This window comes from Halichoeres trimaculatus, unplaced genomic scaffold, assembly GCF_033239565.1.
Source record: "Halichoeres trimaculatus isolate MK-OKI-2021-1 unplaced genomic scaffold, fHalTri1.1 fHalTri1_scaffold_11, whole genome shotgun sequence".
Taxonomy (NCBI): Eukaryota; Metazoa; Chordata; class Actinopteri; order Labriformes; family Labridae; genus Halichoeres; species Halichoeres trimaculatus.
In genome coordinates this window covers 7,470,947-7,485,715 of record NW_027437189.1, presented here as the reverse complement: position 1 = coordinate 7,485,715, position 14,769 = coordinate 7,470,947, and the positions used below count along the sequence as shown (strand labels likewise).

Sequence of the window (14,769 nt, the reverse complement as noted above, 5' to 3'; positions counted from 1 at the left end):
TTGATGCTGTATCCACCAAAGAACTCATGCAGATCTCATGATGTCGCATGCAAAGTACAATAGGGAATACTCAAATCCCTGTCCTGGAAACTCCTGCCCTTTTACCCGAACAGGCTGTAATCTCAAATTGTGATTGCAGCAGCCTCATGCATATTCATCATGTCACCGCTGTGGGTGTTGACCTCGCTTCACTTGTGTTTAAATGGCAGGATTTGCCCTCATTTCGCTGCCTTTCAACGCCTAATTCGGCCAAACCCTGCAAAAAAAAAGGAGTCAAAGATTAGGATCTGCCTTGGCAATGTGAGTATCTGCTTTTCTTTTCATTTGTGTTTTAGTTTGTGATTAATAACACAAGTGTGTATGATTAATCTGTTTCATTGAACAGACTAAATTAAAAATGGAAACCATTGGTGAGCTCATCCCATTCGCTAAGGAGATGCTAAACCAGAGGCCCAACCGGCACATCCTGAAGATCTACATGCTCGGCTCCACTTTGGCCATGCTTGGAGTCTTGGCTCAACTGGTGGACACAGTACTCCTGCAATTCAGTGAGCGTGGAGATATAGATGATGACAGGCTAGCTGAACTGATTTGGGGAAAGAAGGAGAAAGAAGAGGATGAGAAAAAGCAGGTGGTGACGTTTCATCCTACTTTAGCTGAGCCTGGAGATGTGAACAACACGGAGACAGAATTCAGTGAGGTGATGGCCAGACATCTGATGACTCCTGGGAACAGAAGCTCAGTGAACCGCTCACATTCATGAACAAAGGGAACCCTGTCCTGCAGATAAAAAGCAGACAATTCTTTGTGGTGGTGAATTAAATCAGCACATAGAACTGATCATTTACTGACAAAATGAATTGGATAAACTGAAACCAGCTGGAAGAAGTAATGTTTTGCTGCTATGCTGCAAATATTTTTTGATGTGAAGGTTTGTGACTGACTGGTTATGCACTTCAATAAAGCTGTTTTCCATCAGGCATCTGTTTCATATTATAAAATATATTGAAGTATGAAGTGTAGTCACACAAAAATGATTTAAAAAAAAACATGCTTACATTGAAAAAGAAGGGTGATATTTCAGGAAATTTGATTTGAAAGCAAAAAAAGGCTTAACCTTTTCTATAATTTTACAGTATCTGTGCTGTGAAAAAATACAGGAAAACATATAGTCATTTAATTTATAGTGTATTGCTGTATAATTTCAAAGATTCGGTACTCTACTGTCAGCAATTTCACCAATTATCTATGGTTCATTGTAATATACATGCGGAATAATTTGCTGGTTTGTGTCATATAAGTAACTGTGGATAAACTATGAAGCCGGTGTAATTCTTTATCCAGACGCTAGAGGGAGGCCGTGAGTTTCACCGTTGGTTAAATCCAACGTTGGTTCTCCAGCGGAAGTGACGGAGGAAATTCGCCGTGTTTACAAACGGCGGTGAAACATTCGTCTCTACAAAACAAAATTATTTCACTTCTAGGTAAAACCAGTTCAAAAAAACGAACATAAAATACAGAATAACAGATGGCAGATCCCGCGGTGTCGTCGGGAAATGCTCTTGGCACAGGAGGGGTGAGAGAAAGCTTTATAATCTGCGTCATAAGCTACAAGTAGCTACATGTAGCACTGTTACACTAACACTTCTGAATTTAGAATAAATGTTAAATATAAGAAACACGTTTGATTAAGTTTTAAGTAATTTCTGCAAGTTTTCATTTTTTTGAAAATATTTTTTGTTATTTTACCTGCTTTAGTATTTTTAGCGGTCTGTGTTTTAGCACGCTACACATGTACGTGGTCAACGTTTTCTGCACATGCTAACGGTTGAAAATCTGAACGGTCTGACATGTGTTAACGTACAAGGCTTCTCCATGACAGATAGACTACTTATTATATTAAAAAATCTATTCAAATTGCTAAATATTTGTCATTTTTCCCGGTTATTTTAAATAGTAGCGGTGCATAGAAAACTATTGGTGGATTCCTGACGACGTGGATGGCAAATAAGCACGCTCCATTAATTGTTTACAAGTGCACAGAATAACAATCAATAAATCTGTATTTATAGAGCGCCAAATTACAACAAACGTTACCCCTTCCAGTAGCCATAAAATGTCCAGACCTGTTATTGTTATATATTATTGATAGAGACCCAACATCAATGCAAGGTGAGGAGTCTGATCTCATCCCAACCCACCATGGGTACAGCAGTTTGCAGCATTAATCAAGTTACAGTGGCAAGGAGAACCTCCCCTTTAACAGATAGCAGACAGACTCAAGCAACAACTTAATCTTTTTTTTATGTTTTCTAGCGTGGTAGTGGCAGTAAAGGAGCCACCAGCCCAGCAGAGAACTACCACCTGGCGAGGCGTCGCACTCTGCAGGTTGTGGTCAGTGCCCTACTGACGGAATGTGGCTTTGAGAGTGCTGAGAAGGCAGCAGTGGAGACTCTCACTGAGATAATGCAAAGCTGTAAGTGTTTGAAAGATTTTCTGTTTTCCCCTCTTCTGAGTGACTTACTTCATCAGTGTGGCAAAGTGATACATTTTTAAAAGATTACTTCCTTCTTGCAGTTTTTTATTCATGAAAAATGTTTTTACGGATTGAGTGGGGTAAAAGGCGAAGCATACATCTCCATTACCTTATCCCTAGCTAATAGGTTTCTTTATGATACCTCATATGTAGGGATGTGTACTGAAGTAGGTACTTTTATAGGTACCGGCCGAATTCTGTCAAAAGTATCAGGTACCGATTCACGGAAAAACAAAAGGTACCATATTTAGGTACCTAAATGCATCCTTATGACTGTGAGGGAGTGGAAGAGAAGGTGATTATCCATGCTGGACATGAACACAGCATTGCAAGGTTATATATTGAAGAATAAACATGTGAAATTGAAAAGAATTTACATTTTATTATTAACCAAATTGACATTTTTTACCACATAAACTCACAAAAGTACTGAAAATTGGTACCGTTGAGTACCAATACTGCTTGCCAGGTACCGGAAATTGGTACTGCATTGTTTCAAATGTGAAAGGTACCCATCCCTACTCTTATGAGATTGTGGCAAATAACAGTTGAGATTCTCTGTTGGAAAAAAAACAGACCCCAGTGTTTACATAGTAGTTAAGATCTTTGTGATGGTCCTTCTTCTTGATTCTCATGCCTTGTTTGTAATGGTTGCATTGCAGTAAAAGCTTTGACATTTCCATTTGTTGATGACTGCAATCCATCCATTCAGTTGTTCTGTTTTAATGAGCCAAGGGTTTTCAAAAACATATTTTTGTTGCCTTTTTTTTCAGATTTAACTGAAATAGGGCGATGTGCAAAAGCATACTGTGAGCACACAGCCAGAAGCGTACCAACCCTGTCGGACGCAGTGGTCACACTCATTGAAATGGGTAAGCACAGACTCACAGAATACTTGTTTCTTACTTTAGTTAATAAACAGACCATTAGTGATTGTGACTGTTTCTTCGCAGGTTTCAACGCCGACACTTTACCTGCATATGCCAAGAGGTCGCAGAGGATGGTGATTACAGCTCGTAAGCATAGATTCTACTTCTTAATCTTTGTTATAATCGTAGTCTCCCTTTGTGCTTGAAAAAGTTAAACAAAATAACTTTATTCTTTGTTTTCTTTTATTATTTCCAGCTCCTGTGACGAACCCTCCTGTGACTCCCAAAGCTCTGTCAGCTGGACAGAAACGGACACACCCAGCTTACATCCCCAGCCACTTCCCGGAGTTCCCTGACCCTCACACCTACATCAAAACACCCGTGAGTCAGATCACTTTTAAAGAAGAGACTCAAAGACAAGCCCTATAATGATGTAGTTGTGTTTTATCAACCAGTTGGAAGACAGAACACATTTATGTGTAACATGTTGGAGTTTCAATATTAAGTTGTATATTAAGAGTAAAGAGAGTTTTTTTCTGCCTTCAGACGTTCAGAGAGCCGGTGTCAGACTACCAGGTGGTGAGAGAAAAGGCAGCAAGTCAGAGGAGAGACGTAGAGCGAGCGCTTACACGCTTCATGGCCAAGACTGGAGAAACCCAGAGCCTCTTTAAAGACGACATCACTGCTTTCCCATGTGAGTTATTCCATCAAGCTTTTTTTTCCAGTTTTTTTTTTTTTTGGTCTGTTTGTCTAGGTCATAAACTCTGTAAATTCTTGTTTTCTATCAACTGTTTACTATGGGTTGGAGAAAAAAATATATATTATCAGATTAATTCAATTATATTATCAAATTCTTCATTTCAGTCTTTGTTCATAAACTAGATTGGAAAAAAGTTACCACTTTTCTCCAGCAGAGGGTGAAATGTTTCTCTCTGACTCATATTATGTGCATTTTATGGGGAAAATATGACTCCTGATATAGTCTGTAGACATTATCATTTAACTTTTTCACATGGTCTGGTGTTAAAAAAAGCAAACTAAAAACAGTAAATATAGAAGAATCGCAATTTAAATCAAATCGGCACACCCAAAATTGTAATAGAATTGAATCACGAGACTAGCATATCGTCCCGGCCCTTGTGTTTACCCCTTTGGTTTTTGTGTTTCTAGTAATCGCAGCTCGACCAAGCTCCATTCCTTATCTCAGCGCCCTCCTGCCTTCAGAGCTGGAGCTGCAGAGCTTGGAGGAGACAGACTCCTCTGAGCAGGACGACCAGACAGACAGCGAGAACACGGCAGGGAACATCATCAGTGTAAGTCTTCACCAACTTCAACTGATGTAGTTTCTGCCAAACAGTGCAAACACCTCCCATGGAAAGCGGATGAAAGTGGAGCTTAACCATGAAATTACAGTTTTGGTGATGAAACCCTTTCACATAACTTGTATTATGTGGAAAATGTTGCACAACACAGCCATTCCTTGCATCAAAGCCGACTGCCAACCACACAGGATGATCTCATCCTCTGAGTATTTCACATGGCCTTTAAAGATCAGCAGTTTCAGTAATCGCTCAGTAATAAAAGAGCCATTTAGGACTATTCAAAAACTGATTGCAGTGAAAGAAAGCCTCAAAAAAGTTACTTGCTTCTCAAAGCTCCAGTGTTTCCACTGTAATAATGATTTTCCAAGGCTGAGTTCTTTTATTTAGTTACACTTGTATGGTATTTTTCCTTTTGAATTGAGGCGCTTTGCTCCTGTAAAGACAGCTCCAAACCTAGAACAGGTCATTTTCTTGGAGGAAATGCAGGGAAAGTGATTTCAAATCTTGGCACTGAAAACAAATGATACAAATCTTCTCTAGTGTCAGACTTTTTTCTTTTAAGGTGATGTTTGTGCGTCAGAGAGCTTGCTGATCATTGCTGCTGTTCCCCTCATTCAGGACGATCCAGGAGCAGACAAAGAGAACTCCATGCTTCCTCCCAGCGGCGTCGTTCCTTCAACAAAATCCAGCGAAGAAAACATGATCGACAACCCGTACCTCCGACCAGTGAAGAAACCCAAAGTGAGGAGGAAGAAATGAACCACTTGAACCTCTCAAGACTCAAATCTGCCACAGTGGTTTGTGCTCCAGCTGTCACTGAAGAGCCTCCTGGAGCAGAGCTGATGCTGGCTTTTTGTACACTGACTCACCATCTGGAGAGAACTTGTTTTTGTTTTGTTTACTTTCATTTTTTCAGAAAGTTGTATTATATCACTTATCAGGAAACATCATAGTGAAATACAAACCAACCAGGAGCTGTGTCGTTTGTTAATAAATGTTTCTTTTTGTAATTCCAGTTGTCGTCCAGTTAATGAAGTTGTTTTGTTCTGGGTACAACCTCAAGCGATGACCCTAGTAAAGGCACCATGTTATGACAGGCTTTCATCCATCAGCTTCAGAGTTAATAGTACAAACTCAGGTAGGCCACTCTGCTCCTGTGCTTCTGGAACTCTTTGTCACTGTGGAGCTGAAAATGAAAAAGATAACTGGATGATGCTTTGTATCCACAAAATTTAACAATAACACAAGAGAAAACTATGCATTTCTTAGCAGCAGCTGTTTGAACAGTAACTATTAAGGATGGATTGGGAGCACTGCAATAACACTGATTATGATTTTGCGAAGAATATTTGTTTTTTGTGTCTTCTTGTCTTGAAAACATTCAACTCTCCCTGTCCAAAAGTTAAACCAAAACAAGTCCAACAGAAGCTCGAGCAAGCTTGAGATCCAGAATAGCTCAGGGGGGAATATCAAGAATCACATGGTGGCTTTCATGGAATTAACATTTCATACTCGCTGGATGTTTTTTTCCTCAAACGTCACTCTGAAATGATCTGATCTGACTGCCTCCATCATCCTAAACAACATGCCCTTTATTAAGAGTTTTCTGAACGTATTTGATAAATAATGAAGCACAAATAAAAGCATATTTTTCAACATGCTAATTGGTGTTAAAGGAGTTAAGCTGCCTTTAGTTTCAGTTTCAAAAAGTTCTGTGGCTCTTTATGTTGTGGATATACATTCAACTTTTGCTGTTTTCCTTTATGGAACAATAAAACAGCCTCTCAGTTTGCTGTAAATGCTCAAGCCACGACCTAAGGACACCCACCTTCACCCTCAGCGACTTCTTCTCCAGCTGAGGAAGCTTGGACCAATCTGGGCTCCCAAAGCGCATGGGCCATGTCACTTTCCTGTTTGTCGCTGTGTTGGGAGTGTAGCTTCCTGGACTGGATCCAAACATTAACATCTGTTAGTTTCACTTCAGTACTCTCTCGTTTTAGCAGTGTGTGTGAGTGTGTGTGTGAGTCTGTGTCTCACCCCGGACCATCCTTAGCTGTACTTGATCTGCTGTTGAACCTTTGTGTGGTCGAGTTAAAAGGTGTTTTACCAGGAGAGGGGACTCCGGATCCAGTTTGATCTGGCTGGTACTTCACAGGCGAGGGCGTCACAGTCTGGAGATAGAGAATAAAAAGTGTGTTTAAAGGATGATGCATTTTCATTAAGTTATATCAAGCACAGGTATCCCACAATGCAACACACTAATGCCTTGAATGCTTTTGGTTAAATTAAAAACAAGTTGTTACTCAGATGATTTAACTCGAGGCAGAATATGTGACATAACTTTTCACGGACTGTGGCGCCTCTTTTGATTTGGCATCATGGGTAAAATCAGAGGATGCCAGTGGCTAAAGCAGATGTTGTCTAGCCTAACTCTAGAAAGAATAACGTGCATCGGTAAATCAAAGCAACATATTTTTGAAAGAATATGGGGACCTTTTATTGAATTTGTTAAGGACTTTGACCTTTCAGATGCCTTGACTGACTTTTGAATCCCTGCACTACTAGACTGACTACTTAAACTGGATACTTCTAAAATTCCCAAAGTGAAGCATTGTTCTTGGAATGCCCTGTTCTATTGTATTGTTCCTTTTTTTTTTTTTTTATTTTTTTTTTTTTTTTTGGGGGGGGGGGGGGGGGGGGTTAAACTGTGATATTAAAGGGTGAAATAAGTGATTGCTTGTATAACTGATTAAAGCTGTACAACATTGAAAAAATCTTGAAATAAAAAATGTATATGGCAAAAAAAAAAAAAAAATCAGAGGATGCAGGTCAAGGATTACTACAAGTTTTAAAGTCTTTATAAACTATAATGCAAAATTTCATCAAAACTAGCAACAAAGACAATTAGTATACCTTCACAGCCACGGACTTTGGAGAAAACTAAACTAAGTTTTAAAATAAAATAAAGAAAGAGTATGTTATAAAATTGAAATCACAATTAAAAAGCCATTAAATTGTCCTAAAACCATAATTTACACAAAAATGTGAGGTGATAAATGTTTCACTTCAACTAATTAGTTAAAATCAAATATTCTGAGATAACAAAGATGACACACAGGGCCTTGTGTATAGTAACTCTGGTTAATGTACCTTGCTACAGGAAGGAAATCGAGCTGCAGTCCTTGCGGAGAGAACATATCCTTTGTTGCTCTCTGGTCTCTTCTGTAAGTTATAAAGCATGGTGCCAATCTAGGAGGGAAATGCAGAAATTAACCTCTCACAAGTGGACAAAAATTAAAATAAAATAAACTGAAATAAAATAAAATAATATATATACAAACTTCAAGTCACATGACATTTTTAATAAGAATATTTTTGCTAGTTATTAATATGGTCTAGTTAACTTTACTTTAAACGTCTTAATTAGTATGAAACGTTAGAAATGAAATACAAATACAAATTGTAGTCCTTAAAATAGTTGTGAGACCTGAACTTTCTAGTTTGCCTGTGTATGATACTTTACCTCATGGTTGTCATAGCAGCCAGGGCCGACATTCAGCGATTGCGGTCGTGACATTTGGTTTCCCAGCCGGTCATGAGCAAGGTGTAATGGAAACACTTTTCTCTCCTGAGAGCTGCCAAAAAATATCCTCTGAGGAGGGGCGGAAGACATCTTGGAAACTACTTTACACTGAGTTACTGACAGAGAGAAAACCAGCCGAAAAATTAACGCTTACGCTTGCTAACCGTTAGCGTCGTCTCAACCATCGAGCACGTCGTCGAGTTTTGACTTCACTATGGCAACAGAGGAGGCCCGTGACCGGAAGCGGACGCAAAGACGTTTCTCCGCCAAAAACATGTCAACATAACAACACTAACAATTTAAACATTTTTATTTTTATTTCAAGGCAGTTGCAAATGCACATTCACAAGTTTGGCAAACAAACAAAAGAGGCACCGTCATTAAAGCTTCTGTGAGGAGGTTTTCATGGTCATCAAACAGACTGGAATCAATATTGACATTTCTTAAAGGCTGTAAAAGCAACCAAAAGACCACAAGGAGTTAAGCTGTTTATTTTGGTATTGTTAATTTAAAAGCAGTGGGGTAGTGGTTGATGTCGTGTGATGAGATGTGTGTTGTTTTAGAAACCGTTCAACAAACAGGACAAAGACGGCAGAAATTAGAGATATCACTTTGTCCAAAAGAGTCACTAGATTAAATGAAAGTTTCTCACAGGAGCTTTAAATTTGTAGAAGAACCTGAAGCAAGGGGTAAACAGCGGAGTGGAGATAAATAAAAAAAAAAACAAATAAATTACTTTCCAAAAAAAAAAAAAAAAAGACTTGTTGAAGTGGTGGCACTTAGATTTGTCTTTGGAGGAGTGAAACTGAACCAAGTCCAAGGAAAAGTATTCTTTTTGCATACTTCTGTAAGGCATTTCAGAACACATTCATAACAGCAATCTACTCTTTATATACACAGGCACTTCTTCTTTCATTAACAGTAGTCTTTAAATTACAGTTGGAACACATAAAAACTGAGGTCTGAGACGGTCCTACACATTCATGTTGGCACAGAGGGAATTCTCTGATGAGACATTACTGCATTTTTTTTCCAAGGGAAAATATACACGATCTCTGTCCAAATATGGCACAAATTCATCTTTTAGCACATGCAGTACAAAAGGTACTTCTATTCTGGCACTTGCAGGTGAAGACGTGATATGGAATGTCTCTCAGTATCTCAATACAGCTGGGGAGGAATTAAATCTGTAGACAGGTCAAAATAATGAAAAGTGAGCTGATGAGGAGGGACTCTTGGAAGAGGCACTGAAGGACTGGGGTATGTGCGAGTTTGGAAGCACTTCACTCGGTCTGAGGCACTGAAATCGATGGACCTTTGGGGTCATTAAATCGATCCATAGTGTTCAGCTGCATGATCATGTGCAGCCCATACACGAAAATGAGCAACATGAGCAGGCCCGTCAACAACCCCATCCAGATCCCTGCTGTGAAGAAGCCAGCACAGTCACTGGCGTAGGAGAAATTTGTTCCATTCGCCAAACTGAAGCCTTGAATCTGCATCATGAAACGAAAGAACACACATTTAATGAAGCAGAGAGAAACACCCAGCAGGTTAATGATAGAAACAACACCTGAGAGCTGGAATCTAAAAGCAGGTTTTGTAGTTTTACCTGGAAATCGACAAAGTTGAGCCTCCACTCTGAGGCGTTTCCACTGCTGCTGTTTTGGACGAGCAAAGCATCTCCAAAGCTGGTGACAGACTGACAGTGGAAGGAGTACTCTGCAGGGGCATAGATGCCACGCCTTCCACTGAAAGATGCTGTCGCACCGTTGGACTGCAGCTGCACAGAGTCCAGGGTGAACCAGTTCCGCGCAGACACGGGGTAGAAACGCTGACTCATGGAGAAACTGGAAATGAACAGAGGAGCTCTGTTTAGTTTAATGACTCCAGCATATTCAACACAGGCACCATGGTTTTCAAATGATGTATTTTTGCCTTACCTCAGAATGTAGCCAGATGCATAGTTGAGAACAAGCCTAAAAAAAATATGACAGAAAAAAAGTTCTGTGAAAAAACCCCAAATTGTATTTTTCTCACACAACAACTTCAAAACATGAAATCCAGCTTACAGAGAGCTAGTATCGTTACACATGGATCCTGCAAATGTCGGCGACTGTGCACCAAGGTCGATCCAAGCACCAGTAGCTGAGAGGCTGATGCTGAGATTCTGAGCCCAGAGCATGATGCATGGGCCTCCTGTTCCATTAAACATGATCGGAGGTTTGACGTCAGGTACGACTGCTTGAAGCAAGGAGCGTCCAACGGGCTGCTGGGACATGGATGTCTCTGAAATCACCTGCAGACATGAGAAATGGAAAAAAATATTAAAATACTTTCTGTTTTCATATAAACTCTTAGAAATAAATAACATTAGCTCAAGCTGTGACATATTTTGCATGTTTACAGCAGAGTGTCTTACCCGTGATGGCTGGGATCCTGTGTAAATTGCGGTGTATGGCACTTTTTTGGCTTTCATTATCGTCAGAACATTGCCCATAATCTCATCTGTTGAAAAACAAAAGTCACACAAAAATCAGAACAATAACAACATCACTTAAAACCAAATGTCTAAAATATTACACTTTGAAATTGTTAGTGATTGAAAACTTACCGTTATCATGCAGAACTTCTTTGCAAGACTTATGTGTGCTATAAAACAGAAAACGTGAATATTTATCTGAGAAAAAAAGAGAAATATGATGTTCCTTCTAGTTGAAGATTATACAATACAAGCATCACCTGGTGCAGTAAGGAAGATTAAAAAGCAGCAGATTGTTTGCAGATGAGTTGATGCTGAGATGTGGCAGAGTGTCCGCGTCGACAAGCAGTGGAGAGACGCCCAGCTCCTCCTGCAGCAGAGCCGGGATGGCAGAAATGCCCGACCACTCGAAAGCAGGAAGAGTCACTGAGGAGGAGGAAGACTGCAGTGCAGCCTAAAGACAAGGGAGGGTAAAGAATAATCTGTTTATATTAAATACTGTGGGAAGACATTCATTATGATGCAGGGTTAAAATAAGTTTTAAATCCTACCTCCAGATTTTGAAAGGCACTATCCTGCTTGTTTCCAAACACTCCACCAAAAACTGTGAAGTCATCTTTGCTTAGCTGGGAATAGAAAAAGACAACCACAGTTCAATGACATGAACAGAGAAATGGCTGAAATACATACATCTTTATAATGCAACTGAAAATTCACAACAAAGGCCTTCCACCACAGAGAGAAAATCCTAACAGTGCATCACAGAGGAACTGTGAAAGGGGAAGCAATGCCAGCGCTCATTGTCACACCAGAGTGAGAAGTCAGCAACACAGCGTCACATGGGACTGCAGTGCTACTACTACTCCATGACTCAGATCTGATTCTCTTTTATACATCCAACCAACCAACTGATTCATTGTGTTTTCTGATATCTTAAGAGGAAATAATGACCTTGTCTTGCAGGAACAGCAGCACGGTGCGGGGGCCAGAGCCAAAGGCAGAGGTGAGGTAGGCGGTCAGCTGGTCTGTGGACACGATGTGACCTGCTGCTGGAGGGGCCAGCGCTGGTAATCTAATCATGGAGAGAGGATAGGGACACAATGAAACACTGAATGCAGTTATAAAACAACTGTTCCCAATCACTTTAACACATTCTCTGAAAAAGTGTCAGCATGTTCAGGACAAAAAAACAAATCAGGCAGTGCATTCATGCTACAAATAGGTGCCTCTTATACAAAACATTCAAATCAATCATACACTTGGATATAGAAAATCTGATTTATTTGGCGCACACACACATTTCCGCATCTGTTTGTTGTAGAGTTTTCACTTCCCTATTGGTCTTTCTAAGATTTCTTCAAATTGTGCCATCTGAAAATGTTTCATCATCTTTACATTTTTTCTAACTAGATGTTGAAAAGAAAGTTTCACAAACTTCTTCCCTTCTTAACAACTTTTTCTTGCAACCAATCAAGATTTATTCCCTAAACCATGCAAGCTAGCCTCTTAGCCCCTTAATCACTCGCCTTTATCTTATTTCAAACATGATCATATATCAAAAGGGGAGGTGTTATAACATGATGCAGCAAAAAAAAATAAATGTTTTCCACTTAATGAGAGATTTGTATATCTAATTTAAAGCTATAATGAGTCTTTTGAAACCACCTCTAATAAAATCTGGCTGCTTCTTTTATTGCTGTATGCATTTAACAGTTAAATTATTAATACTGTAAACACATAATATTTGTAAAACTTTGATGGGCTAGCATTAATATTCCAATCACAGAGGTTAACCCGGCTCAAAACGGACTAATTTCAGTGTTGTGTAAGATAAATAATGAATGCACTCGTTGAAATGTGAGAAATAAGCTGTTTCTGTTAGTTTAAAAAATAATAACAAAGGACTTCAGGGTTAAATATTAGTTTTAAATGTATTTTTTTAGGCCAGGAAAACCAGATGCTTACAGTAATAATCACAGTTAGCCATAAGTATTAGCATAGCATTACTAACAGCTGGCCGAAGAAGAGTCTTAAAGTGACACAAAGTTAATATGAAAGTTAGAAAAAGGGAGTTTTACCCATCACTGGACCATAATATCACAGGCACTTGGGCTGTGGAGCTTCCTGTGGCGAAAAAGGCGAATAAGAAAGCAATAAACGCCATTAACCGCCGTCCACTCGAGCTCCTCGACTCTGCCATTTTCGTTTACTTTTCCGCAAAGTTCTGATCACGTGACTCCAACCAGCTGACTGTCATGTGCGCAGGGGAAGAAAGAAAAGACTTCCGGCTTCTTTCATTCTCCGTGCTCCGGATGGGGAGTTCAGCTCTGTATGGTGATCCGGACCATGTGAATCAGTCTGAAGAGCCGACTCTTTTGACTCAGAGGCTGCTTTTCATTCACATATTTGGAACCATGGCAGCATTTATGTACTCACACAACCCAAAGCTACTGTGAGGAGCTTTTGGTCGGTAACAAGAGTGACAGAAAAAGAACATCTCTTAAAATAATATTATGTCTGTACTGCAGTTGAATTTGATATGGCAATAAAATAGCATCCCTTTATTTCAGGGGGTAAATACAAAAAAAAAATGGAAAAAGAAAACATGTTTGTTCTAAAAAATATGAACTAGAGTAACATCAATTGTATCTTATCATGTTTGTAGTGATTGTCTCATTTCCCAGTTTCTACTGTAAGAATTAAATATGCTAGTATCTACAGCCTGATATTATATTATATCTAGCCATAATAGGAGAAGACCATCAAAAATAACTTCCTTATTATTATTTTTTTCATAATAAGAAGCACAATAGTGGATAGTAATGTTAATAAGTAATTTAGAGTATTTGATATTAAAATGTTTTTTTTTTCTTTTCTTTGCAGAGCCTGAAGTAACTGACAGGTTGTTGTCTAGCTCAGGTCTAAGCGCTGGAAGACTGAAATGGTATAGTAATGGAGTATAGTCGTGTTAATAGGATAACATCTTTTTAACTTTATAAAACTTTCACATATGGCTTACCTGAAAGATAATAATATGAACTACTTTTCACTAATGATATGAATTTTTGCTGTAGTCCCAAAAGGTAAGATGAGTTCTGTGGTTTGTCTCTTTTTTTTTTTTTTTTTTTTTTTAAACTTGTAAACATGTATTGGTTATTTTCTGCAATCAAGTGGTGGATAATAGAGCTACTGTATGAGTGGACTGTGTGAATGTTGTGGTGTATATAGGCATGCTTAAAAAGATGATATTTTTTGTTGAAAGTGTAATATGTGGACCCCAGGAAGAATAGCTACTGCATATTTGCTGTAACTAATGGTGGATCCTAAATAAATCAAATCAAATCAATTATGTTACTATTTCACACTTGTAAGAAGAATGAAAATAAAAAAAGAACTGTCTCCATAAATAATGAGAGTTAGCCAGTGGAGTTGGTTATTATGGTAGACTCGTTCCAAACCTTTGAATCAACACTGCCTGCCCTGCCCTCAGTGTCGTTTTAATAACAAAATGATAGACTGCAGCTTTTCCATGTTTGTTCTGTTCAGATCAAACAGTAGGTACATGTACAGTTTAGGATTTCAGCTTGGGCACAGTCAGCGTTTTGTGTTTTGTTTAATCATGCATATGTTTAACAAGTGGATACTTGCTCACAGTGCTGAGCAGAACGAATGACCTACACTGTCCCCTATAATCATTAATCTGCAATAAACAAGCATGTGATGGGTGTAAAGAAACCGAACTTTGTACTTAATTCTTGAATAACAGGAACACCTTGCAACTGTCCATGGTGCTGATTCACACCTACATTTTGACGAATCACGACCGTAGTTATAAAGCCCCATTCATGTGTGACAGTTCTGCTAACCTTATAAAAGAGAAGAAACAAATGAGGAAAAAAAGAGAAGTAAAGTTTTGAACTGTGTCTTCATTTGAAAAGGCCTTCACTAAGCGAAAGCAACTCCCATCCACACAGCTG

The 14,769-nt window shown here is 39.0% G+C and overlaps 3 protein-coding genes across 3 annotated transcripts; 1 reads left to right on the top strand and 2 right to left on the bottom strand.

Moving 5' to 3' along the window:
- The first annotated feature begins 1,386 nt into the window (after positions 1-1,386).
- taf8 (TAF8 RNA polymerase II, TATA box binding protein (TBP)-associated factor) lies at positions 1,387-5,693 on the top strand. The gene is made up of 8 exons (XM_074680539.1): positions 1,387-1,576; positions 2,317-2,476; positions 3,310-3,408; positions 3,490-3,552; positions 3,662-3,786; positions 3,952-4,099; positions 4,576-4,718; positions 5,346-5,693. Exons 1-8 carry the CDS (start codon positions 1,529-1,531, stop codon positions 5,484-5,486), a joined length of 927 nt encoding a protein of 308 aa, XP_074536640.1. The 5' UTR covers positions 1,387-1,528; the 3' UTR covers positions 5,487-5,693.
- Positions 5,694-5,761: 68 nt separating this feature from the next.
- On the bottom strand, positions 5,762-8,510 carry LOC141798737 (ciliary microtubule-associated protein 3). The gene is made up of 5 exons (XM_074680540.1): positions 8,251-8,510; positions 7,878-7,976; positions 6,765-6,898; positions 6,556-6,673; positions 5,762-5,913 (listed from the first exon to the last, which is right to left on the bottom strand). Exons 1-5 carry the CDS (start codon positions 8,398-8,400, stop codon positions 5,848-5,850), a joined length of 567 nt encoding a protein of 188 aa, XP_074536641.1. The 5' UTR covers positions 8,401-8,510; the 3' UTR covers positions 5,762-5,847.
- A 781-nt stretch (positions 8,511-9,291) lies between these two features.
- On the bottom strand, positions 9,292-13,043 carry atp6ap1b (ATPase H+ transporting accessory protein 1b). Its single transcript, XM_074681529.1, has 10 exons — positions 12,871-13,043; positions 11,744-11,864; positions 11,344-11,418; positions 11,053-11,246; positions 10,925-10,962; positions 10,733-10,818; positions 10,383-10,609; positions 10,254-10,289; positions 9,923-10,160; positions 9,292-9,806 (listed from the first exon to the last, which is right to left on the bottom strand). Exons 1-10 carry the CDS (start codon positions 12,990-12,992, stop codon positions 9,594-9,596), a joined length of 1,350 nt encoding a protein of 449 aa, XP_074537630.1. The 5' UTR covers positions 12,993-13,043; the 3' UTR covers positions 9,292-9,593.
- Positions 13,044-14,769: the final 1,726 nt, after the last annotated feature.

Coding starts and splice junctions, on each gene's coding strand:
- taf8 (XM_074680539.1), top strand. CDS start 1,529: ATGGCAGATCCCGCGGTGTCGTCGGGAAATGCTCTTGGCACAGGAGGG. Junction 3,553..3,661: donor GAGGATGGTGATTACAGCTC/GTAAGCATAGAT, acceptor TATTATTTCCAG/CTCCTGTGACGAACCCTCCT. Junction 4,100..4,575: donor CGACATCACTGCTTTCCCAT/GTGAGTTATTCC, acceptor TTGTGTTTCTAG/TAATCGCAGCTCGACCAAGC.
- LOC141798737 (XM_074680540.1), bottom strand. CDS start 8,400: ATGTCTTCCGCCCCTCCTCAGAGGATATTTTTTGGCAGCTCTCAGGAG. Junction 7,977..8,250: donor GCTGCTATGACAACCATGAG/GTAAAGTATCAT, acceptor TTTCCCTCCTAG/ATTGGCACCATGCTTTATAA. Junction 6,899..7,877: donor GATTTCCTTCCTGTAGCAAG/GTACATTAACCA, acceptor CTCTATCTCCAG/ACTGTGACGCCCTCGCCTGT.
- atp6ap1b (XM_074681529.1), bottom strand. CDS start 12,992: ATGGCAGAGTCGAGGAGCTCGAGTGGACGGCGGTTAATGGCGTTTATT. Junction 11,247..11,343: donor GTGCCTTTCAAAATCTGGAG/GTAGGATTTAAA, acceptor CCTTGTCTTTAG/GCTGCACTGCAGTCTTCCTC. Junction 10,161..10,253: donor GCATCTGGCTACATTCTGAG/GTAAGGCAAAAA, acceptor GTTCATTTCCAG/TTTCTCCATGAGTCAGCGTT.